The sequence below is a fragment of the Echiichthys vipera genome, assembly GCF_963691815.1.
Source record: "Echiichthys vipera genome assembly, chromosome: 7".
Taxonomy (NCBI): Eukaryota; Metazoa; Chordata; class Actinopteri; order Perciformes; family Trachinidae; genus Echiichthys; species Echiichthys vipera.
The window spans coordinates 16,097,216-16,122,227 of NC_139832.1; the positions used below are offsets into that span (position 1 = coordinate 16,097,216).

Here is a 25,012-nt window from a genome sequence, read left to right on the forward strand (position 1 = left end):
ATGTAATACATGCAAACTGAAGGGCTTTCAAGGCTTTGTATTTTTTTGCTTTCTGTTGGTGCTTTTATTGGGAAAACAAATATAAGAATGACAAAAATAAACACTCAAGACCCAAGTACAAACAGTGTTTTTGAGATTTGTATTTACAGTAAGTAGATCTTCATATTCACCACAACATTTTTAGATAATTCAAGAGAGCCCTCGATATTGGGCATGTTCTTGTGGAGTGCTCTTTTTCCCATTTATTTTGGGTGATTTAAAATGAAACAGAGGCACCACAGAGAAAATACAAAGATGGATCCCTTCTCTTCTCTGTGTGAAAGTCTCTAGAGAGCGAGCGGCAGAAAGCAGGAGAAAGAGTCTTTCTGCTAAATTCAACAGGCTGGTATGAAAGCACAGTGATTAAACACAGAGTGAGTGAGCTGTTCTCTGACCAGCCACTTCACGAGCGGAAGCAGGTAGCACGATATTACGACTATTGAACTGTACACCACTGATTTGACGATTCTGCAATGGGAGCAATCATTATCGAGATACGTTCGCATTCATTTGTCATTTTACATTTTTACCGCAGAAATGAATACGCACTCCACTGACACACACTTTCTTTACATCTAAATATAATTCAAGGTTTTTAAAGGGCAAAAAATCCATTCAGTACAAGTTACATTACACTCGCACTGTCAATAATGATGGATTTAAAGAAAAGAAAATAAGCATCTGCTAAACTCTTCCAATGGCATATTAGAATAATATGCAGTAATTGGAGGTTTTAGTTGTCAACTATTTCACCATCAGCACTCTTCAAAGTCAACAGTGAGAGGGGTTTGTTTGGCTTCATGTTGGAGCACATCCCTGAGAACTGGTCACACCGCAACAACACGTGGTTGCCCTCCTGTGGTCAAAGAGGACTTCAAAAAACATTCATCAAATAAAACAATAATTACAAAGTAACAACTATGAGATACAATATCTTTATCATTAGATCCAATAGCTTTTCAGTACAGTCTATAACACATTTACACATTTTATTTTTACAAAAGTCAGAATATATTGTAAGAAAATAAATAATCCAATACATTAGTGCAATGCACCGGCCCTCTCAGCGATCACAGCCGTGGTTGAAGCACGCCGTCCTGCTCATATTTCCCGTCCGCACACATTAAAGCAAAGAGATAACACATACTGTCACACTGTTGGGAGCCATTGTAGCAAATACCACAGCGAATTAAGAGCTGTCAAAACGACAAGAAAAAGTTCAGAGTGCAGATGATGTCACAATTATTTACCACAGCTTGAAGCTTATATTTCACTTGCATAACATGACTCCACTCAACATTTCCAGACAGGATATTTACACAAGGCATACAGCGGAGCATCCTTTTCTTAAAACGTTCACAGTCAAAACTGGTAGCAGCTTCAATAAAGAGTTCCCTTTAGTGTGGCACTTCCCTGCTTGTTTATCTGCCGGACAACCATGATCCAGGCTGAACATGGCTTCCACAATAACAACCTCTGGTGAGCATCTTCCCCTCTGTACTTCCAAGTCTGTATGACAGTGGGAAGGGAAGCAGCGGGGGTGGCGTGCTGAGCCACGGCAAATGGAGCTGAGCCAACGCTCCTCAAATTCCTCCCGCCGTGGTTGGCAGAAACAGATGGGAGGTTGCGGGATGGGCAAACTGGGCGACAACGTTGAGGCTTGGAATGGTTGCATCCTGTCTCAAAGCTCTGTGGTCTCCCAGCTCACCTCCCGCGGAACCTGGCGTCATTTAGTCCCAGTGTGGATGACCGTTACGGTGGAAGGTCGCGGTGGCCGAGATGGCTCGGCCAACACAGATGGTTCCTCTCGTTCAGGGGAGGGGGCATCAGAGACTTCATTGTACACTTTCACAGCAGAGGGCAAAGGTGCTATTGGAGGACCTGTGGGGGGAAAATACAGCTTCAACAAAGAGTTGCATGTCTTAGCTTTGCAGAAATGAGAAAGGAGCCAGGATTTGAATATCTCTCTCACTTCTCTTTTTTTAATTTGTTGCCTTGTTACTATTTCTGTCACTTCTTCCAAGAGAGACTGTCCTCTCATTTAAACGATTTAGGATCTCCTACCTCTCTACGACGGCCGGCTTTTATTCCGCAGTCGAATACTGCCGTTAAAAAACAACTATAAACACACTCTTGATTCACACACACTCTTGTTGCTCAAACTATTTCAGGTCAAGCGTAACTTGACCATAAGAAAGTCTGTCAATACGTCCTAAGCCTGCCTATGGCACTCAACCCTAACTGGCTCTCACCGAAGACGTAAATCTTCATTTGAAACAAGTTATAAATATTTAATTTTCTTAGAAGGCTAAATAGTTTCCTGAAACAACTTAGCATTGTTACCCAAACAATTTTCAGCCATGAGTTTACACATATTTAGTGATTTGGTGAATATTTACAGCAGCAGCTGAATGACTAACATTGAACTACAGTAACATGTCCTTCCTTTTATCCTATAATATAAAGTAAAATAGAATCATACTTTCTTTCTTTCATTCTTTAACTTGGAAACAGTAGTAGGAATAATAGTGAGCTATTTCCATGGCAACCGAGCAGATTGTGTCTGCTGATGAAAACCACGAGGTGGTTGAAAGGCCATGAAGAAGCTAGTAAGTGGACCTTGGGTTAAGATGACTTTATCAAACATACGGTGTCGTCAATCACAGCATATTGAACTTACTGCCACCATTACAATAAACAACATATGATATACGTCAGCACTATGCAAAAGCCAATGAACACATTAAGACTGCAAATAATGATTATTTTAATAACCAATTCATCTGCTCAGTTGTCTTCTAATTGCAACTAACCCTTCAACTCAACCCTTTCTCAGATCTAAAGATGACGACACCAAAATAAAGTTATTTAATGTACAATGATATGAAACAAAACCCTCACATTTAAAAAGCTGGAACCAGCAAATGTTTGTTTTGTCTTTTTGTTTAATAAATTAACAAAAAATGTTCTCCTCTTATGTATATTTTTGTGTTAAATTAAATGGCACCAGAAACGCAGTGACCACATGGCTCATGTCAAATCAGTTTAGTCTGTTTAATTGAAAATTAAACCATAAGAGGTTTTTCAACTGTTTTCATCTCAACGAAAAGGGCAGCAAAGTGAACAGAGCTCAGCTGAGTGCGGCACTAAAACTTGGACATGTTTGTGTGAACAGAGACTTCGGAAGTGTCACTCACAGTCCTTCAGGGAGAGCGGGGCGCAGTCCACAGACTGGCTTTTGGCTGGAGCGCGGCTCTGGGGGTTGGACATGGAGTTGGCGTTGTGAATGCTGCTGTTAAAGCTGGTGCCCAACTGCAGGCGCCTCATGTGGCGGATCACAGCCGTCGCATTAAAGGCTTGCTGTGAAGAGAGGGTGCAAACAGACAAATGTAATACCAAGTACAGACAAACCACTGTATGCTTTTACTATTCAAGAAGATAGAATATATTGTGTATTTCCAGTAATCTCTGATAACTCTTGTGTGCTCACCCTCCATTTGCTCTTGGCAAAGTTTTTCCGCATCTGTCGACTGACTGATTCATGAATGTTCTTGCAGAGAGCAGTGTCTCCAGCAATCCTGGAAATTAAAGTCGTCATTTTCGATCATTTTAATAACAATTCACAAACACAGCATTACCCAAATGATTTATATTTGTAATATTTGTATATGCAATACCCCTGGAAATCATCCTCATGGTGTTTTCCTATTTGCTCGGATCATTTATTGTCATTCTGCGTTTGAGTGATGGGGTGATTTGTTTTGGAGGAGCTAACACACAGCACCGCTTTCTGTCACATTCATCCTAATATCACAGTATGAAACCTTGTCAATGAAAGCCATTTCTCTCTGTCAGGACACCTGCTACCAGTGTCACAAACAAACCCCATATTTGTATCAGGGATCACCTGCCCAGGACCCAAAATGCCCATTAATGGCTAACAGACCTATTCATATTGGACACCTCAGTCAGGGACAGCAGCCAAAGCCCACTCACTCTCGTTAACTCCAGCTCAGGCCTGGGAAGACATCCTAATTGTTCATTAAAGCTTCCACATTCTTCAAGGATCCTTCAGGACGGCAGCCACTAATTGGCAACCATTTATTCAGCAGATTTCTCTCTTAGGGCTGGCGATGCTGAGCAGAGATGGGTTCGCGGCTCGGAGCCATGGAGACAGATGACAGTGGGAGGACATGCTCTCCATGACAAATGCGTAAGCCTGGCAATCTGCGTCATACTGCTGTTAAATCCCACCAAGATGTGTGGTTCCCTGTGATTGTCTGGTTGGGGTGCAGTGTGGCGGTTAGTTTCTCACCAAGGGTGCTGTAGAGCCTGGTCACATATGAATCTCTTCTCTGGGTCCTTCTCCATCAGGCAGCTGATAAAGTCTTTGGCTGTGGAGGGGAATGAAAGTACAAAAACATGTCCAGCTGTGAACATGTTGAACACTCCTGCAATTTCTTAAAGATTTTCCTAAGACAGGTCCTGGAAAGAACTATGTAATTTAGTAGTATGTTATTGAGAATGAGGCATGCATGAAAGGAGTCGAACCCGCGGCCGCTGCCTCGAGGATGCTGCTGGATCTTTAACCTCTGTACATGGGGCGACTGCTTTAACCACTATGCCACCGGCCGAAGAATAATGTTTAAACCCTAGAAAATACCTATGTAATCTTGTAAACTTGTAAACAAAATCTTCCATATTTGTTGAACTGCAGCCTATGCTTATCTGTAAAAGACACATTTTTCATTTTAGTGGCTGACTTTCTAACTGGAAAACTCTCTGTAATAACATAGGGTAATTAGCCTATGTCAAATTAATTGAAACCCTACAAACACTTTTGAGGATCATACTTGTATAGGATAGAAATTCTATGGTAAAAGGTTATCAGATGATTCAAAAATATAATTGAATACATAAAAACAAAAGTACATTTAGTTAAACAATCAAAACAAAAAGTTAACTCTGTTAACCCTGTATATTCTTTGTTGGCTGACAAAAACTTGCGTAAGCGTGAGCTAGCTGACTTTGGGGATCATCCCGGTTTTCCCCGGTCGCATAATCCTCTGCCTTCGCAGATTTAATTCAGCATTTTGGTACGGCTAAAGGTTACGGTTAGGGTCATTGTTAGGGGGTAGTGTTACGATCTACATAGGCCCATTTGTTGGGGAATTCGGCACTGATTGTGGAAAAAATAACTGACTGGGGAACATAGGACCCTTTCTGTGAACAGCGGGAAGCTTCGCTGTTCCCCAGTCACAAACAAAGCGGGGAACATAGGACCTTTTTTGGGGGTAAGCGGTAAAAATATGGCCTTTTTCAAAAAACAGGTTCCTATGTTCCCCGGTCACATACAAACAAGGGAACATAGGACCCCGGGAACATAGGTATGCTCCTCTACCTTTGGTGGCGTTAACTTGGTTAGTACAGTTACAGGAGTTTATACGGTGGTGCTACAGCAGCATCCAGTATATGGATGAATAACGTCACCCACCACGACTGGTGTAGTTTTATTTGTGTTAAGTTAGCTGCATTTACGTTACTAGCTTAAAGCAACTGTGCTACGTGTCTTTAGCTAGCAGTGTTTTCAGGTAGCTCAGTCATCTTGTTTGCGTAGCCTTCTAATGTTACACATATTATGTTATCAAATATTTATTGAGAAAATTGTGAATGTGGTGATCAATGTTGCATTGGGAAAATAGAGCTTAGATAAATTAATAAAATGTGTGTCAGAAACCCAAAATAGGAAAATAAAAAGAGCTAAAGATAAATGTTAAAATGTTCAAGGATTAATTTATTTTACCTCAACTGGTTGGAGTAAAAATATACAGATTTATTTTTCTTTTTAAATGGCATTTAAACTATTTAACTACCTGCACTATTTAGGTGTTGTTGTTGTAGGTGTAGTTTTTACTCGTCTAATAACCTTCTACAGTTTTTGGGCTCTATATGTCAGTTCCTCTAGTGAAAATTATCAGAAATTGATGGGACCTGTAAAATAAAGTGTGACCTCCTGATTCATACATAAACACAGACACGTCAGAGCTCACCGGAGTCTGATATGTCATCCCAATACGGTGCGTCAAACTCGTAGTCTGCCTTGAGAATCTGCTCAAAGAGCTTCGAGTCGTTCTCGTCATAGAAAGGAGGGTAACCGCACAGCCTGGAAAAAGATGAAGATAGATGATTACACAACAACAGTCTGTGTGTCTGTGCTTTCATCCAGCTGAAACTTTAACCCTTCTAAAAAGGATTTGCTGTGGCCTAATCTCATTCCCCGGCAGTTTGAGTTTTCATATAGCATGCAACAGTCAGAGACAGTTAAGAGGGATTATAGAGGCTACATGAATGCTAAGAGGGGGAACAAATAGGAATGTTTTCATATGATATGGGAAAAATAACATGCAAACTGTAAAATGTGCAAATTCTATATTTAAACTGTGGTCTTGATTTTGAAACAGAATCCAAATTATTCCATAACAACCGCCGGACAGAAGCCTCATTTGTGAGCGCTTCAGAAACTCTTCCACTTAATTACCTTAACATTCCTCACACCTTACGAATAGATAACGAGACCAGGGATTTTGTCTGTGCTAACGAGCAACACCACTCTATTCATCTGGCAAACTTCATGTAACACTTTCCATCAACAGTAGATGTGGGAATCGCTCAGACTTAGATCAAATGGATTAGAATCTGGATTTTTTTTAAACTTGGGGGCTTAAGATGGCTTTTAGGTGCCACATTGTATTGTTTTAAGAGGTGTTGTCTCAGGGTGAATTGAAATTTCATTGGTGATCCCTTAACATTTCATCTAGTAGGCTACCATCATCAGTTTTAATCCAAAAATGAGTCCACCACTTTGACTTAAATCCAAATACTGTCTAGTGTCTAATGACATTCCCATCAGCCTGTAGTTTGTGTTCAGTGCTAATAGATTATGTTAGAACGCTAACATGCTAAAATAAAGCTCTGTTCCAAAGACTTAATACATACTAATTCCAATTATATACAGAACAAAGCCCAATCGCCATATTATAGTATACTGTTTTAGCAGTTAGTATGAAAATATTAGAGACATTTGATATTAACAGGAAATACAATATGTGTGATTTTGGTTGTTGATCAAACTGCCAACTACACATCACAAACAGACATGAAAATGTTTTAATACTAGTGAATATTTGTAAACATTGTACCTGCTAACCATCGACACATGGACAGGTTATGGGACAATGGGCCCCTGCTCACAGATACCGCTCTTTTTATGGTCGATTTGTGTTTTTACTTTTTTAATATATTTGGGTTTTTTTGCGTGTCTTTGTAGCAGTTGGTGTCTCTTTTGCCTTCTTTGCATTTGTTTTTTTGCCCACTGACCCCTTGGGCCCATTCAATAATTCATCCCTGCTCCAACATGTTATCATTGTCACTTTGAGCTTGTTGGCGTTTTCTCACGTTAGGATGTTTGCCTATGTACAGCCTCACAGAGCTAGCATGGCTTTAGACTCTTGTTTGTTTTCCCATTTCTAATGTTGTTATTGGTTTTATGATATCTGTCTGTAACTTCCCTGTAGTTCCCTTTCTTGGTCACTCTGATAAAGAGGTTTTTAATCTCGATGATGTTTTGTTTGTGGTTTCTGGGCTTCCTGTTTAAATAAAGGTTAAAAGAAAACACATGAAAATCAAGCAAACACACACACACATTTATGTTTAAAAGTGACACTTACAGAATATAAGCGATGACCCCAATAGACCAGCAGTCCACAGCTTTACTGTAGGGCTTCTGAGCTAAAACCTCAGGAGCTGGAACAATGAAATTCATTTTTAAAAATGGAAAAACTAGTGACACAGAACAGTTTTTTCAACCATCCACCATTACACAGAGGCTGGAGAAGAATGTAAATGTTTGTTGGTTGGTTTGCCAGTAGCAGATGGCTGAGGCCGACCTCTGGCCACTGGCAGATTAGATTAGATCATGTTTAGCCAACTAGTGCATCTAATTATCTCTGAGGAAGTTTCCAGAGCTCAGAGGGCGTCCTCACCCACGTATCCTGGAGTCCCACAGGCGGTGGCCATCACGTCACCTGTTCCCTCCATCTTTGACAAGCCAAAGTCACTGATCATGATCTTTGACTCATCATGTGGACTGAAGTACAGCAGGTTCTCAGGCTGGAAATAAGAGGGGGAAGCAAAGAGTTAAAAAGTGTGTCGGGGCTTGTGTTCATATGACCTCATGTTCTGCGCGTGGATTACTTTTTTAGCCATCCGGGCGGTGAGATATCAGACAAAACATGAAACTAAATCCCCTGGATTTGTCAGTCAGGAGTTGGAGGAGTTTGATGGCAAATCCAAGATGCTTCATTAGTTTTTACCAAGAAGAAAAATCCCAGACATTTAACCTCTGTGTGATCCTCATGAAGCGCTCACGTAATACCACTCACACAGGTTAAATAGCAGGGATTTCCTCTCTCACCGTGACAGAAGAGTTCTCCTGGATGAGTGGCAAAATATTTTCAACTCTTGCAGAGGGTTGAAGGAGTTACTATGAATATTAATTACTATTGTACCTTTAGGTCTCTGTGCACTATGCCCATAGAGTGCAGATAGTTGACCGCATCCAAAACCTGTCGAATGAGCCGACTGGCATCCATCTCTGTGTAGAAACCTTTCTCCACGATGCGGTCAAACAGCTCGCCTCCAGACACACTGTCAGCACACAAGACATTTTGCTTTTCAAGGGTATGTTCATGGTAATAAGTATAATTTATCTAATCAAAAATAATTCACGTAAAGGCATCAGTATTTAGGCACTAGTACAGGCCAAGTATATATTTCACACGACTGCTGCTAATGAGCCACACGCACAAGTGTTATTAAAGAGCTGCTGTTCTCAATAAACAGATATCTGCATAATGAGAGCGGATGAGTTCCAAGATTACCAGTGCTGCTGTCATACTTTATTTTTCAAAATGCAGTTTACCAGCATTCATTATATGTCATCACGACTTTTGAGTCTTGTCCCTGTGAGGCATTATGTAACTCTTAAGTGTTAGCAACTGATTTATTAGCATTTCATCGCAACTATTTAAAATGGCAACGACAAAAGGCAAAAAGACTCAGAAAAGTGACTCATATCAAGCTGAGCATCAATTATGTGCCTCCCTTCAAGGACGACTGGCAATCACCATTTTGATAAGTGAGACTTCGAGGCAACATTATGCACAGTGCAGAGATAACATGAGGGCACATAATCGCCGCCTAAATTGCTGGTGCATTAGTCACAAACCCTGTGAACTGATGTGGTGAGGGGAAAGGTCTCTACGACATATGCCACACAGGAAAACGACACAGAGGTTTTCACACGTCCACCTTCACCAACATTGGCATAGTTTTACCAATGATGATCAACAGTACAGCCCTAAAAAACGACCATTAAGTGGAATCCACAGCGGGGTTGCTGAACACACCCTTGCGCGTACATATCAGCAATCAAAGGTCATTTGGGCTGATAGTGGTGATGTTTCAGACTTTCTTAAATTAAAACAATCAGTTAGAATTCTCTATATGGTTGTTAATTTCTATTATTTTATATATAATGTATATATACACATATTGCTATTATTATATATTAATGTTACATATTATGTATTCCTTGTTTCATAAAAATTCAAGTGCATATGTCATTCTTTGCTACCCGAGGTTAAGTGACCGGCGTTTTTTTTACTGGGTATTTTTTGAAAAGCAGATACTTAGCTCTGTGTCTCCAATAAAATGATAATAACAACAACAATAATAATAATATTAATACCTGAGAGGAGCAAACTCAGGCTAATCCGCCACATGACCTCCACTACAGACAGATATGAGAGTGGTATCAATCTTCTAATCTAAACCTCGGGTACACATATTTTGAGCTCATCTATCTTTGAAGCATCACTCTTTTCAATCACACATTCATCCCAGGGCAAAAATGATGCAAGGACATTACAGACGCTTATTCAAGCCAAAAACACATAATCAAAATGACCGGCCGGATGGGAGACAAAGAGCTGACAAACAATGCGGTGGGTTGATGTACTCACAGCTGCATTATGAGGTACAGGTGGTTTGAGCTCTCGTAGATGTCCTCCAGAGCCACGATATTCTCATGCTTGATCCTGCAGAGGGAGGACAGAAATTTCATTTTGCCTGCTATCAGCCTCTGTCAGCACAGGCCACTAATGAGGTGCAATTAGCCTTTTCTTTTGTTAAAATGATGCCCTGCCAACTGAAATCTAAGCTGTTTTATTTTTGCTTTATGTTGCAGCACTTTGTCTGTAATTACACTCTGTGTTGTGTGTGTGTGTGTATGTGTATGTGTGTGTGTGTGTGTGTGTGTATTTGTGCATGTTCACATTGGTATCCTTCACACAAGGGAGAAACCTTTTGTGTGTGATAGAGGGTGGGGGGAAGGGAGGGGACTCTTAGGAGGATGCTAATCAATGAGTCATGAAGCGGCAATCCCTGTCAGCAGGAGCACCTGAAGAAAATAATACAGGACGGATCAAGATGCTAGGAGTCTGTGTCCAGGCAACCAAACAACAAGGATTTAGTAAAGTCCTTGCCTCTGCAGGGAGATGTGTAGATGACAGAGTGTGTCTACAAGGGCAGGTAGCTGACAAAGAAAGAATGGGGGCGGAAGAGTGTCTCAAAGGACTAAACAACCTTCACAACTTCCTTTCAGAACAAAGTCCAGAACGAACATGAGGTTGCCGTTTGAGGGCTGTTCGACTAACAAAGCTGAGTAGAGTATAAAGAAAGGGAGAAAAATAGAGAAATTAAAAAAAATCGTGAGAGAGAAAAGGGAGGAAGTGAAAGGATACCAACTGTACCCAGGCAACTACACCCAACAACTGGTGAGCTCACTTCGAGAGTGACTGATAACTGAGCTTCACGGGGGAATTACCCATCAGGCCCTGGAGGAGGATGGAGTGTCACCTTGTGTCAATCCTATCATACCATGTGTATGTGCACGAGTGTGTGCGTGTGTGTGTGTGTGTGTGTGTGTGTATGTGTGTGTGTGTGTGTGTGTGTGTGTGTGTGTGTGTGTGTGTGTGTGTGTGTGTGTGTGTGTGTGTGTGTGTGTGTGTGTGTGTGTGTGTGTGTGTGTGTGTGTGTTCACTGTGAAGACCCAAAATGGTGGATAGATGGGATTCAATGAGGAAGTCACTTAAGACTGACAGTGGCTGTTAAATAAACTGAGATGCACAGGCATCCCAACATTGAGTCATTACTCAGACAGGAGAGACAAACAGGAGCATCCCCGAGGACAACCCGAAGTGGTGACCCCTTCTAAAGTCGTTTTCTTCAAACTCCCCCGCGGCTCAGTCATGCGGTACCTACTTCCTAAGCACGGCGATTTCATTTTCGATGCTCGTCTCCTTCCCCTTCAGCGCTTTTTTCGGTATGCACTTGATTGCGACCATCTTTCCTGTGGCCTTCTCCCGAGCCATCACCACTTCAGAAAACGCACCGCTGCAAGAGAGAGAGAGAGAGAGAGAGAGAGAGAGAGAGAGAGAGAGAGAGATACATGTTATTCCTGCTTTATATGCGCTTAGTCAATGTTGACACAGAAAACCTATCGTCAGTGAGTAGATAGAGAGCACTCAGAGGCAGACAGGCCAGAGTACACAAACAGCATATTGTGAATATTTACTGAGAACAGGCAAAGTTCCTGACTATGGCCAACAGCCGTCTGTGTTGGCTTATGCTTGGTGCTCGTGTGCAGCCAAAAGCACGGCAAACACTTTTAAAACCTCAAAAAGCACCCATTTAGGAGGGCAGATAGCGTGTTTTCCTTACACCATCTGTCTCCATACACGAGAGCCTTTAAAAACAAATACGGAATTAAGGGAATATTTGCTCAAGCAATCTGTCTGTTGCTATGATACCACATTCAGTCCACCTTAATAAATCTCGCTGAGCAGGCAGCACGATTGCTCCCCCCCTTCTTGTTTTCCTTACACACCTTCAAAGCCATCCTTTTCCTCCATGACCGTCAGAGAGGCTTAATGTTAAGATGTTTAAAAAAAAGGATTGTTGATTTGAAAATATCTGGGTCATGTTCACTGGTCCAAAACATCTAATGCGATCTAAAACGGCTAAAATAATCTTTGATCACTGATGAACTCATGGCTTTAATGAAGGTTTGTTTGCTGCAAAGCATAAAACATGAGAAATCAAACAGTAAACCGAGCCCGAGGCCAAAGTACTGAGAGTGCTTCTGTTCTCTTCTGCTAACAAAGCCATGCTCCACAGCCATGCTCCTCCCTCAGTTTATTACAGCTGAAATAAAGGTTTCTTCTTTTTTTTTTTGCAACTTTAACTGTATTAACATTTTCAAGTTAAATGGGTGGGCTTGGATCACTACTTGTAAAGCAAAAACAACATTCAGCATCTAATAGGTTAAAACTTGTAGGCACATATTTTAATGCATTCAGTTTCCACCTCCTCCAAAGAGGTCATGTTTGCCTGTTTGTTTGTGTGTTTGTCAGCAGGACAGTGCAAAAAACTACCAGCCCTGATTTTCATGAAACTTGATTGAAGTGTGTAGAGTAGGCCAAGGGAGAACCCATTACATTTAGCGGATACACAAATTATTGTTCACTTTCGTTTACAATGAGAGATAGGGCGTTTGTGCTGCATTCACGTGGTGTCGGAATAAAAAATGAAAATAGAGTTTCAGACTGGGTAAATTCACACCACATTAACATCGTGTGATAGGACATGCTTTGCCAGGGGGCTGCGCTCTCCGAGTGCCCTTCTACTTTCCAATATTTTACATTTAGTTCATGTTGCAGTCATCGCGGGGATGAAGGTCTGTTGCTCCACACTGTTTATTTTAATTCTGACTCTTAATCATCTTTTTTGTAGCGTTTACCAGAAGCCATTCTGTGTGATAGCTTTCTTTTTAAATATATAATATATAATATAATATATTCAAATATTTCACCTGTTCCATAAAGGTATTCGTGATTTTGCCAAAGGTATATTGTAACAAAAGAGCAATCAACTTCTAATCAATCGTTATCTCTTTAGAACTCTGATGCCAAAATTTTTTTTAAAAAAGGACAAGCCCAAAATTTCAGCCACCTGCTTCCTGTATTTGTTTCCTCTTTTTTAATGGGGGTTTAATTGCAGAAATAAGTGTCTCGTTGCATCATCACCATCAGTTAAACAAAAGTGAAATGCACCTTAAGTGATCCACTGCCGACGGCCAACATCAGACGGTCCATTAGGTTCTCTAAGTGTAATCACTCCCTCTCAACGGGCTCTGAACTCAGCACCACTCGCTGCACTAAGTCCCACTGAGGCCATCAAATCCACGCTAATCCCTCACTGCACCATCACACGGGGGTGGGGGTCAGTCAAAGCCACGACACATGAACACAGATTGTGCACAAACACACTACCTGGTGCCAAAGCCCGGCCCCAGGTGTGATGGGGTGGAACACACTCAAACAGAAGTGAGAGGGTTCGGAGCAGACGCCCTTCTGACTTTGACCTGGTTCTGACACATGATGTGTGACAAAATGTAAATTCTTGTGTAAGTGAGGGAGTTGGTGCACCACTTGCAGGCTCGTTACAGCACTATCTTCCCACCGCAGCTGTTGCCGTGAGGACAATGAGCATCATTTCTATTCAGCACATGCAACCAATTTCCCCAGCTGTGTGGACATGTATGGAAGGAGTGCAGAATTCTTTCACGAGCATGAGGAGCTTGTCAATTGACTCTCTTGCACGTCTTTAAAAAAAAAAAAAAAACAGGGTACGCTTTCTGCAGCAGGAGACACACAATGATGAAAACCACCGGAAACCTGTGAACCTCACTGACAGGGTGGTTGGAGCGTGTAGCACCATTTATGCCCCCCCCCCCCCCTGCTCACCACATTGACAAGCAGCAACATCACTTCCTGTGAATGACAATATGACAGAATCCGAGGCTGTGACTTCCCTCGCTCTTTCAGGGCACGGAGCACAACAGAACTGTGCTGCGAGCATTCAGTCTATTAATTCCTGATTCACAGAAAAGGAAAGGTGCGATGTCGGCGAGAAACATATGGTGATGCTGCTGCCCACATGCTTTATCTGCGCATACACACAAAGAGACAGTAACACATCAACAACAATCACACGTAACTCTAGAGCTGAGATGATCATGATCAATGGGATGAGCATGAAGTGATGAGAGAAACTTCCATCTACACTGGACTCTTTCTTGAAACTGATCTCAATATCTTACGACACATCGCCATTGGATGAATAATAATATTTTATTTTCAAGTACTTCACAGAGCTCCCTCTTCACAGCTCTTGGATGACAGTATGTGTGTGTGTGTGTGTGTGTGTGTGTGTGTGTGTTAGTCTGCACATCACCACTCTACGTGCATGACAGCCAAACTGTCTGACTAATTCGAAATGTGAATGTGGGCTGTGTGAAACCTGCGGCTGATGTTGCAGATGCAAAGTGAAGCTCTGTGTCAAACAATCATCCAGAGAGCGCGACTTCAGCTGGTCGTCCTTTGGTGATTATGAAAATGAAGGGTCACAGTTGATGGGAGAGGTTTATTCATATTCATTATATTGCGGTGCTGCCGAGTAATCACACTGAATCATGGTGTGTAAGATGCATCGCCCTGTTACGCAACATATGGGATTGGAAAGTCTCACTTCATAATCCAGGTGGAGCGACCACCGGCGTGACCTACTGTGTTCGGACAAAAACTCTGACCACACACACACACCACAGATTATTGAATCTATGCTTTCAAAAAATGCAGTTGCTTACAGTTCTTTAAAGCAGTCTTTCCCAAAGTTGGGGTTGGATCGCAAATTAGCCATGATATGTGATTGTTTGTAAATTTGGGTCAAGCAAAAGACAGAAATTTGATATTTGGGACCATCACTGCTTCTCCTCATTATAATGTACTTATCATTGTACACTAAACAGAACCGTAAAACATAACATCTCTCAAAATTGCAGATAAAAGTTATGCTGGCAGCAGCTTTACACAGACACTTACAGTATTTATAAACACTTTACACCACCATCTGCTCCGCTGTGATACGCTACTCCGTCTCCTATAAACTGTAGTCAGCAAATGACATCGTCTCTAACTAACAGGCACTACTTTGTGCAATATGCTTTATTATTCTTATCATTATCATCATTTGGAATACACCAATATTGATCTCTCTCCTTGAGGATCATTTTTCTGTTAGCTGTAAAGAATCTTTAGGAGGGCAGTAGTGGAAGAAGTTTCAAATGCTTTCAATAATTAAAATAGTGATACAACAAAACTGGATTTAGGAGGTCAAGTATGACCAAAGTTAAAGACACAATCTCATGAAGATATATATCTGCTGATGTTGTTGTTTTTGGACGAAAAACAACCCTAATCTAGGGTATTTAAGATCTTATTTATATAATAATTATAATTTTAAATGTTATTCCTGGTCTATTACAAGTTAAGGTCCTGCATTCAAAACGTTAACAACAAATTATAAAGTTTGTCTGCTATTGTCTGACAGGAAGATGAAGCAATGAAATTATTCTAAGTATAGCATACACTTAAACTGAAATGGATGTTTGACGGTGGGCCTATGTTTGGGTGTGTAAAATGTGTTTTTGCTGCTGCCCCTGTCCACAGCAGCACTTTGCTTAGCTTCTCCAGACTGGGGGCATGCTGACAGCCATACTGTACGTAATAGGCTACACTGACTATGGACAAGGACCTCATACAACCCGACTTTAAAATATCCAAACTTGGGCGGCCGGTGGCTGAGTGGTTAGAGCAGGCCCCCCGTGTAAAGAGGCTGGAAGTCCTCGAGGCAGCGCCCGCGGGTTCGACTCTGACCTGCAGCCCTTTGATACATGTCTCTCCCTCTCTCTCTCACCCCATTTCCTGTCTGTCCTACATAATAAAAGGCTTGAAAACTGCCAACAAAAAGAAAATCTTTAAAAAAAACAACAAATGTCCAAACTATCCTTTAAGTTAGCGTTTCCAGGTCGGGCATTTGCGCTCTTAGCATCATTGAACCCGGGGAATTACTGTGACGGCACTAGAGCAGCACTTTCTTCTTAAATAAATAGTTTAGTTGTGACATCACAACCGTATAGAAGTCCTGACGGCTCGTATAAAAACACTTTCCAATTCCTTCACAGTATTTACATAGCCCCTCAACCTGCTTTATAATAAAAAAAAAGCAAATGGAAATAACTTTATAATATGGAATCTTTAAAAAAAAAATGTGTCATTGATAATGAATACCTAGTAAAGCATCTTCAATTCAATTAAATTCAAAAAACTTTATTTGTCCCCGGGGGGCAATTCAGGAAACCATTTCTAGTAATTGTAGAGACAAAAAACAACCCACGTTGCATAAAATGGCACCACTCAAGTAAAGTACAGGCTCAGTTGTGGTTTTCCTCTCTGGCCCTTGCTGACAAACAAGCCAACACCGGTTTTCTGTCCTTCCAGGAAGTGAATAGCATTGTTCAGGTGCCGCAGAATTAAATCAACTACAATAATATGACTTGAATAAAATCCAGAAGCTCTCACAGTCCCAACGGCTGAAGCTGGACACCATTACCCAAAAACACACTGACGGGACCTGAGGCTACTTTACAGGAATGAGCACTTCAGACTGTTGATCAAACAGAGAACGATGGTCAGTTTACAGGGCTATAGGAGCCATAAACGACCGAAAAAGGAAACAACATACCCATCGCTCGAGGGAAATGTTTGGCAGAAATGTGTCTGAAGCCACAGATCAGCCCGTTGCAGGGAAGCTGAATTATTTTAATAAGGGTGATTATCGCTTCCTATGCTTTGATACAGGGCGGTGTCGCACACTTGAACTCCCTGAGTGCAGCGGATCATACACTATGGCTTTGTAGGTTTTGAATGTGGTGAGAGATGACATGAAAACCAATGGAAACTCAGAAGCATAAAACTACTACGCATTATCTTATCTGACTCTCCATCATTATGGTCATTGACAGAGTATGCCCACCCACAGTGTATGCAACTGGGGGACAGTGGTGATGGAAAGTGGTAGGTAGTCTTCTTTAGAGGGAGCATCCAAGGATTTCCTTCATCCTGGTTGCCTAGCTGCCATTTTAACTGCATCAAGGACCCAACTAGTCTCTACACAAGCTGCATTTCAGAAAAAGATCAATGAACGGAGGCAGTCATTTTAATGCATCACGGATGAGTTCTCAGAGCCAGGGTCAGTTTAATATCTAACGTAGAGGCCTGTTTATTAATTAATATCAAAGTCTGGAATGTGTTATTTTGCAGTTTTGACCGTTCAAATCTCAGAGAGTGGGATTCTGGAAAAACATAAAAATGGACCACTTTTCTAGCCATGACATTAAATTAAATAAAACACTCACATTCTGCAAGTTATTTGCCTGAGTTAAGATCTTAAGTCTTTTTTTAGACTGATAATGAGGGTTTCTTTTGATGTAATACTGCTGATGAGTCAACGAAACAATTGTTTTAGTTGACTAAGATTTCTTTAGCCAAAAGTCATTTTTTATGACTAGGACTAATTTCAAAGAAACTTATGAGCACGTCTCTGTTAAGCGCAAGATTTAAAGTGGTTCTTTTACATGATTCTTTGTGGAGAAGCTCAATCCGACAAATCTGTCGATGAAATCAACTAATCGATTAGTCGTATTTCTTAACTCGAGTGCAGTCCTGTGATATATTACATTAAGTCAGCCAATATTATCTTTACTAAACCATTATTTCATTATGAACTAAATGGGCACTCAGCAAGCACAGAGATCCACCAAGGCATGCCAGAGCTCACAAAGTTGATGCAGTGCAAATTGTCCCAGTCTTGAATTTATTTTCCTGATTACTCCAACACTACATGAATGCAGCACAAATCACGCAATGTTAAATAACTTGTGATTCAGATATGCTTCAAAATGTATTGGGTTCTTCCTTGGCCCATGATAGCCCTTTCACCTAGTTTTATGAACATCAGGCCAGGAGTTTTTCTGTAATCCTGCTGATAGAGAAACAAACAAAGCCGTGCCGAAACCATAACCTTTGTGGTGGAGGTGTTAACAATGTCTCAAACAGTTCCCCATAGCTCCCCAGAGCGTTTTAGCATCATTCACCGCTCTCATGGCGTCATTTTCAGCTGCAGCAGGCAGATTTAGAGAAAAAGGTCTCTGTAGACTATATGTTCAGCACCAAACAGCAGACAGACACAATTAGCAACTAGCTGTTGAACACAGTGGAGCGTTTAGCAGCTAAAGGATTGGTAGAGACCAAACACGAAGCTAAAAGAGAGAAAATTGGATTTGTATTCAATATGTGGACAGAAACTATAAGACCATAAATGAATACCATCAGAGAGAACAATAATAAAAATAATATCAGCCCATTCAATTATCAGTAGGGCTGCTCTGACCCAAGATACTGTATTTATATCCACAGTGACACAGACCTTTTTTGGCCAAGATGTGACTCATCCACATTAGATAAAGTTTCTTTGTCAGTTTCTGCTGTCCGTTACATTTTTGAGTCGTGACGGCCACTACCGCAGATTTTAGAACCACATGCTATCTGACAGTTACTCTGCGTAACAGAAAGATAATTGGTGCGCTCTTTAACATCTCAACATCCCCCACTGTGAGTAACAAGCCCCCTTCTGCTGCACATTTACAACACTTGCCCACTGGGATCTCTGAAGGTCCTTGTGGTCAGGTTACTTAATTCGTTCCCACAGAGCATCAGCAGCTTAAGGCTCTGAAATTAGCCACAAGGCACTGTGGCAGCGAGGTGGGAGGACTGGCTTCAGTGGCCAAGATCTCATTAGCTCACAACAGCTACTGCAAGAATACATGGGGAAGAAGTGTGGCCAAAGCTTTACACCACCGCAGGCTTCCTACTCCCCAGCTCCTATCAAAACTCACACAAAGACAACGCAGCAGTAGTGGAAAATTTGTCCTCAACTTAAGTAAAAATAGCAATAAAAGAATATAAATATACTCCATTACAAGTAAAGGTCCTGCATTTAACATGCCTTGTTGTAGGTAGTGGAGGTGAAGCTAATTTTAGACAAGTGAGATACTTTATTTTCTTTTTTGTTATTATTATGATAATAATAAGGTGCTGTTGAGATGCTAAATATCGTGAAAGTATCAAAATGTTCTTCCCACAGAGAAACACACACAGCCCATTTTCAGAAACCTTTAAACGAGCCATCAGGTGCTGCTTTCACAGTTAGCCTTGTGGACAGGGTGGCTAACTTTAGGCTTAAAATAGTCTAAATTGTCTAGACTTATCCAGCAGCAAAATGACTGTAAGACTGGTCTAACACTAAAGACCAGTCTAAAATATTTTTATGCAACCGGCCCCAGGACTTGGGACCCTAGGACTCCATGCACTCCGGTCCTGACTCACCGGGCCAGAGCTACCTTAGCAACCGGTGTGTGTTGGTCAGGTGGTAAATCAGTTTTATTTACATGACATCAAATCACAACAGATGTAAACTTAAGACACCTCACATATCTACATTATACAGGTAGAAAGTGCAGCTATGGTGGCGTTATAGTCATTCCCCGGGGCATGACGGGGCAGGGAGAGCAGATGCAGAAGACCTGGAAAATGCTGACCAATCCGAGCAACTGGGATGTTTAAAAAGACAGGCGCTAAAATGGAGCGTTTCAGACAGAGAGTAAATACAGGTATATTCAGACAGACAGTATGAGAAAAAGAATGTGTTTTTTGAACATTTAAGTATGTAAACATGTTTTACTAAAGACCCAAAAATATCAATAAAGTATGAACTCGAAAATGAACACAGTATGGGACCTTTAAGTGTAGCACTTGAGTAAATGTACTTCCACTGCAGGTTTCTGGAGAGCGATGAATGAGGTCGCTGCAGAGGGATGATCCCTCTTGGACGCTGATAGGGAAACATGATGAGGAAGGTACAGCTAAAAGGTGGAGCAGCAGCAGAAGGAGGAGGAGGATAATCTATGTCTCTTCCTCTGACCCACACTCCTTCCTCGTCCATTTTTAATCCTAAAGCAAAGCTGCAGGGCTTCTTTACCCCAGGTGGCCTGCTGTGAAGCCTGTGTAGTGGCAACAAGGCAAGACACACAGGAACAAGTAAATGCGACTTTCTTAAAGTCAATGAAGACAAGTACATCCTGTGCAATATGTAACATAAGGGCTGAACAGTGACAAACTGGCCTTGGAGATGTGCGCTGCTTAGGTTGTGGGCGAGGGATGTGTGTTCCTCCAACCTGGCCATTGTGTGGACAGAAAATCACGATGATTCACTCGTGTTATTCAGAGGCGCTTCACACAGAAGATGAAAGCCTTGGGGAAATCAGAACAGCCTTCAGGTAGGAATGTCTGACTGTTTAGTACAACAGATGAAGTGTCAAGTGCACTTTGTGAATCACCAATCTGTATGAGAATTTTATGATGCTGCTCCTCAGGACAAAACCCATATGCTGTCACAGGGAGCAGCTCAAAATGAGATGATGATGAAGAAGAAGACAGATTATTAAAAGGTCCCATATTGTAAAAAAAAAAAGAGATTTCCGTAGGTAGTGGAGGTGAGGCTGATTTTAGACTGATGAGATACTGCCTTTTTTATTATTATAAAGCAGGTGCTATATAAATACTGTGAAAGTATCAAAATGCTCAATGCACACAGCTCGTATTCAGAAACGGTGGCTTTAAACGAGCCGTCAGGACGGTCGTGATGTCATGACTATAGTACATTTACAGTGGAGATCCAAATTAGAGAACAAATCATGAATACTGTTATTTTTTACTGTTTATAATTTGATAGGATATCCGCTGTGGCTATACCTCTGCTGTACTAGCATGTTTTTTTTTAAATAACCAAGGCACTACAACAAAAACTTTTATTTTGTGAAAAAACAGTGAGCAAAATTAGAGAACAGTAACCATTGAGTCAGAAGAGAAGATTTAAAAAATGTTTTCTTAGGGCTGTAGGATTAAAAATGAATAGGAAGTGTAGAGGCAAACATAAACATTTGCATTCACCCTGTCATTTAGCTGTACAAGAGGCCCAACTCCTGCTGCAGAAAACATCCCCCAAACCAAGACACTTCCTCCTCCAAATTTAACTGACTTCTTTACATACTTTGGGTTCAGTCTTTCCACAGTCCTACGCCAAAAACATAATATTTCCCATCAGACACAAATAAACTGAACGTCTCTCATCACTGAAGTCACTCTGGACTAGTTGTCTCCTCTGTGCACACTACATGCTCCTCGGCAAAGGCAAGTCTTGCCTTTTTATTCTTTCTGCTGATGAGAGGTTTGGTCACTGCAAAGTGGGCTTTCAGTCCAAAAAGTCTTAAACGATGACACACTGTGTGCAAAGACAGATCCTTGCCCTGTTCAGAACAGAAATGGCAAGCAACTCCAGCTGCAGTGTTGAGCTGATTCCACATTGAGAGTCTTCACATAACCCTGTCCTCACGTGCACTCGTTTTACATGGACGACCGGCCTTTTTGAGGGACTTAAATGAATCTGTGTCCTTGTAAAATTTCAAGATTCTTGAATCACAGACTTGGAGCACCCCACCTCTCTCTGATGGCTGAGAGGGTCATCCCTTCGGCCTTCATCTGGACAACCTGCTGTCTCAGGGTTTCAGTCACCTTAGAGCAGCTGCCATCTTACAAAGTAAGTAGGGGAGCTGCAGATAAATGTCCAACAATAAATTGTCACCAGGTGCCAGATTGACACCAATAACTGGGAGGTATCTGAAAGTGTTCTCTAATTTTGCCCACTGGGTTTTTCCACAAAATAAAGGTTTCTGTTGAAGCGCCTTGATTATTTAAAAAAAAACATGCTAGTACAGAAGAGCTATAGCCACAGCGGATATTCTATCAAATGCTGTAGGATAAAAAAATAACAGTATTTCAGAATAAATCAAGTATTAATAACTTTTATATAACTCTAATAACTCTAATTCTGATCTCCAGTGTAGGTAGAAAGTGCCGCTACAGTCATTCCCAGGCTGCAATGATGGTGCAGAGACCAAGAGAGCGCAGTCGGGGAAGATCCAGAAATGCTGACCAATCAGAGCACACTGACAGACAGGAACTAAAACAGTGTTTCAGATAGAGAGTAAATAAAGACAGTATGAGAAAATAATGTGTTCTTTCAACATTAAACGCATGTAAACATGTTCTAGTAGAAACCCAAAACACAAGTATGAACCTTAAAATGAGCACAGTGTGTCCCCTTTAAGTTTACACAAGAGGAGGTTGCATATATTACAACAGCAAACCACAATGGGTCCCTTTTTTCATCAGAGTGGCTTCCCAGTTTAGCTACTAACACACTGACTATAGAGGCCATTTTTTTTCTTTGCTCAGCTTGACACTGGAGTCCAAATAATAAAAAACAAAACATATTTCCCCAAGGAGAACCCTTCCCCGAATCTCCAACAATACAACCTCGTTAAATTCCTCTCAGTGAAGAGAGGACATGTCTTAAGGGGGCGAAGACCATCAGGAAGAAAATGAGAAATAGATCGTATAGTGTTGTCAGAAAAGGATTGACTGCCTGAGACCTTAGGTCTGGGGTCCATTCAGGGGGAACATTTATGCTCTCTGTCCGCAGAATAACTTATTCAAAGAAGAAAAGACATGAAGTCAAGCAGCACTAACAGCGGACCAAAATAAACTCTGGAAATTGTCTCCTCTGTGGTCTTGAGACAGTAGGGGAATAACTTCAACCCAAGTGTTTCTCATAATGTACCAACAAGTACAAATATCTGTAAACAACAACATAATGTTTATTTAAAAATCTGCCATTGAAAGAGTAAAGTCTTAACAAGTGGTCCCTTGATTTGGAGAGGGAATATCATCACCTGTGTATGCAAAAAAAAAAAAAAAAAAAAAAGGGCCCTGCTGTCTTTGTCATCATAGTTGTATCATGTTGTACAAAAACGACCCTAAAAATTAAATGGCTGCCCACTCTGTGGAGCTCCATACATGCGTGAGCCCTGTGGGGAGAATAAAAACACGCTGCAGTAGTTTTTGAATGAACTGTGACATAACGAGGGGGAATCACGCGTGTCTGACTTCACAGGTTATTGTGTCTCATGAAGCGTTATTTCCACTCCCTGAACAATTAACTCAATTTTAAACAATGCCTCTTTCAGACGGCCGTAGGCTTAGTTAAAACAAATAAATAAACCCATTTGAAAAAGGCCCTTTCTCTGTCTGTCGAGTACTTCTCAGTTAATTGAACGAATATTCAACAGCTGTCAGTCTGCTTTCCATTTCCGTTAAATCGGTGTCATTGTCTGCTATGATGTACACAACTGGATACAAAGTTTCAGTCTTGTTACTCACGTCCCGAGGACTTCCTTGAAGTCAAATATATCCTTGATGTCATCGACATGCTTTTTCCAAGATCCATCGCTGGACTCGCCGTTTTCTTTCGCCATTTCGCACACCAGGGGCGGGGAGAGGAGAGGAGAAGAGCCGCCGCTGCTGCTGCTGCCGCTGCTGCTGCTGCTGCTGGAGGAGGAGGATCACCACCACAGTCGTCTCACCCAGAAAAAAAGAAAAGTAGTGCACTTCTCGCCAAAAGCTTCCTGGCTGGCTGTCTGTCTGACTGTCCTGTTTCCTCAGCTCAGGCAAGCCCAAGGATTGGAGGTATGTCCTACCAAGAGAGGTTATTTGACTAATCTGTTTGACGTATAGCGGATCCCGAGTCTGAGCTTCCCCGCTGTTCAGATCACTGTGACGGGGAAACACAGGCGCTCCCTCCCTCCCCCTCCTCCTCCTCCTCTTCTTCGGGCGGGATTCAGTGAGTCAAAGCGGGCGATGCGGTGAGCTGAGGTCGGGCTACTCGCAGGAGGGGAGAGGACACTTGGCAGTCGCATCCGAGCTGCTGGTTGCCATCCAGCCACACCGACCGCCCTGTTGTTATAGCAATAGCAGGAGTGGGAGGTTGCTGCTCCCTCCTGTCTCTCTTTCAGCGTGCACAATGAACGGTTCAAGTGTTCGCATTGCACCAAATCACCGGCCCGGTGGTAACTCCGCCGGGCTGATTAGGAGTCAGTGTTTCTGCAGGAAAGTCATTTTTAAACCAAGTCTGGTGTTCGTGTCTGGTTCTTGCACAAATCCATGCTTTCATTTTGATATGAGTTTTAAAAGCCTGCAGGGGCGTAGCCAGAAGTAACGGGAGCCCCAAGCACAGCATGTAACCCTCATCCATCGTAACCCCCCTGTTATCCTTGTATGTTTAACATCTCTAAATACATGGTTGACGTTATTTATTTTGCTTCATATTTAAGGACTTTTCCTAATTTTGTGGGGACAACTGGGGGAACTTAAAATTGATTCTATTTGTTCATTGTCCTGAACACATGCTTGCCACATCGTTGTTCCTTTATGTCAGTTTGATAATTTTATTGATTTAATCATCATTATTATTATAATTATCTATATTACAATTCAAAAAAGTTTTAACTGTTTTTTTCTGAGGTCAAATTGACCGTGTACGTAATATATGCTGATATCGTTGATAAATAAATGGCTTTCTAATTAAATATTATAAATAACTCAAAATAATACTTACAAATAATATACTTACTTTAAAACACGCAGAAATATCCATCGATCCAATTTTAGATCAATCAATATTTGTCTGTAGTTATACTGTAGGTATTCTGGATGTATAAGACGGTGTTTGGGGTGCTGTGTTTAATTTAAAATGCTGTTTAGGTAGTCAGTATATACACAGAGTATCTGACATTAAAACTTGAGTAACAACTTTGATCATGATCATTTTCTGGATGTTTAAATTGCTGGGGTCAAATTGACCCCAAGGATAAACGATGTTCGTAAAATTTGAGGGTAACTTTAGTTCATTTTAAACCTGTAACCAAATAAAAACAAAC

The 25,012-nt window shown here is 41.4% G+C and overlaps 1 protein-coding gene across 1 annotated transcript; it reads right to left on the reverse strand.

Moving 5' to 3' along the window:
- Positions 1–230: 230 nt before the first annotated feature.
- camk1db (calcium/calmodulin-dependent protein kinase 1Db) lies at positions 231–23,748 on the reverse strand. The gene is made up of 11 exons (XM_083916704.1): positions 23,457–23,748; positions 11,422–11,553; positions 10,122–10,196; positions 8,607–8,745; positions 8,082–8,208; positions 7,767–7,842; positions 6,090–6,202; positions 4,355–4,433; positions 3,530–3,617; positions 3,237–3,399; positions 231–1,920 (listed from the first exon to the last, which is right to left on the reverse strand). The coding sequence occupies exons 1-11, from the start codon at positions 23,549–23,551 to the stop codon at positions 1,766–1,768; spliced, it is 1,242 nt and encodes a 413-aa protein (XP_083772830.1). The 5' UTR covers positions 23,552–23,748; the 3' UTR covers positions 231–1,765.
- Between the last annotated feature and the right edge of the window lie 1,264 nt (positions 23,749–25,012).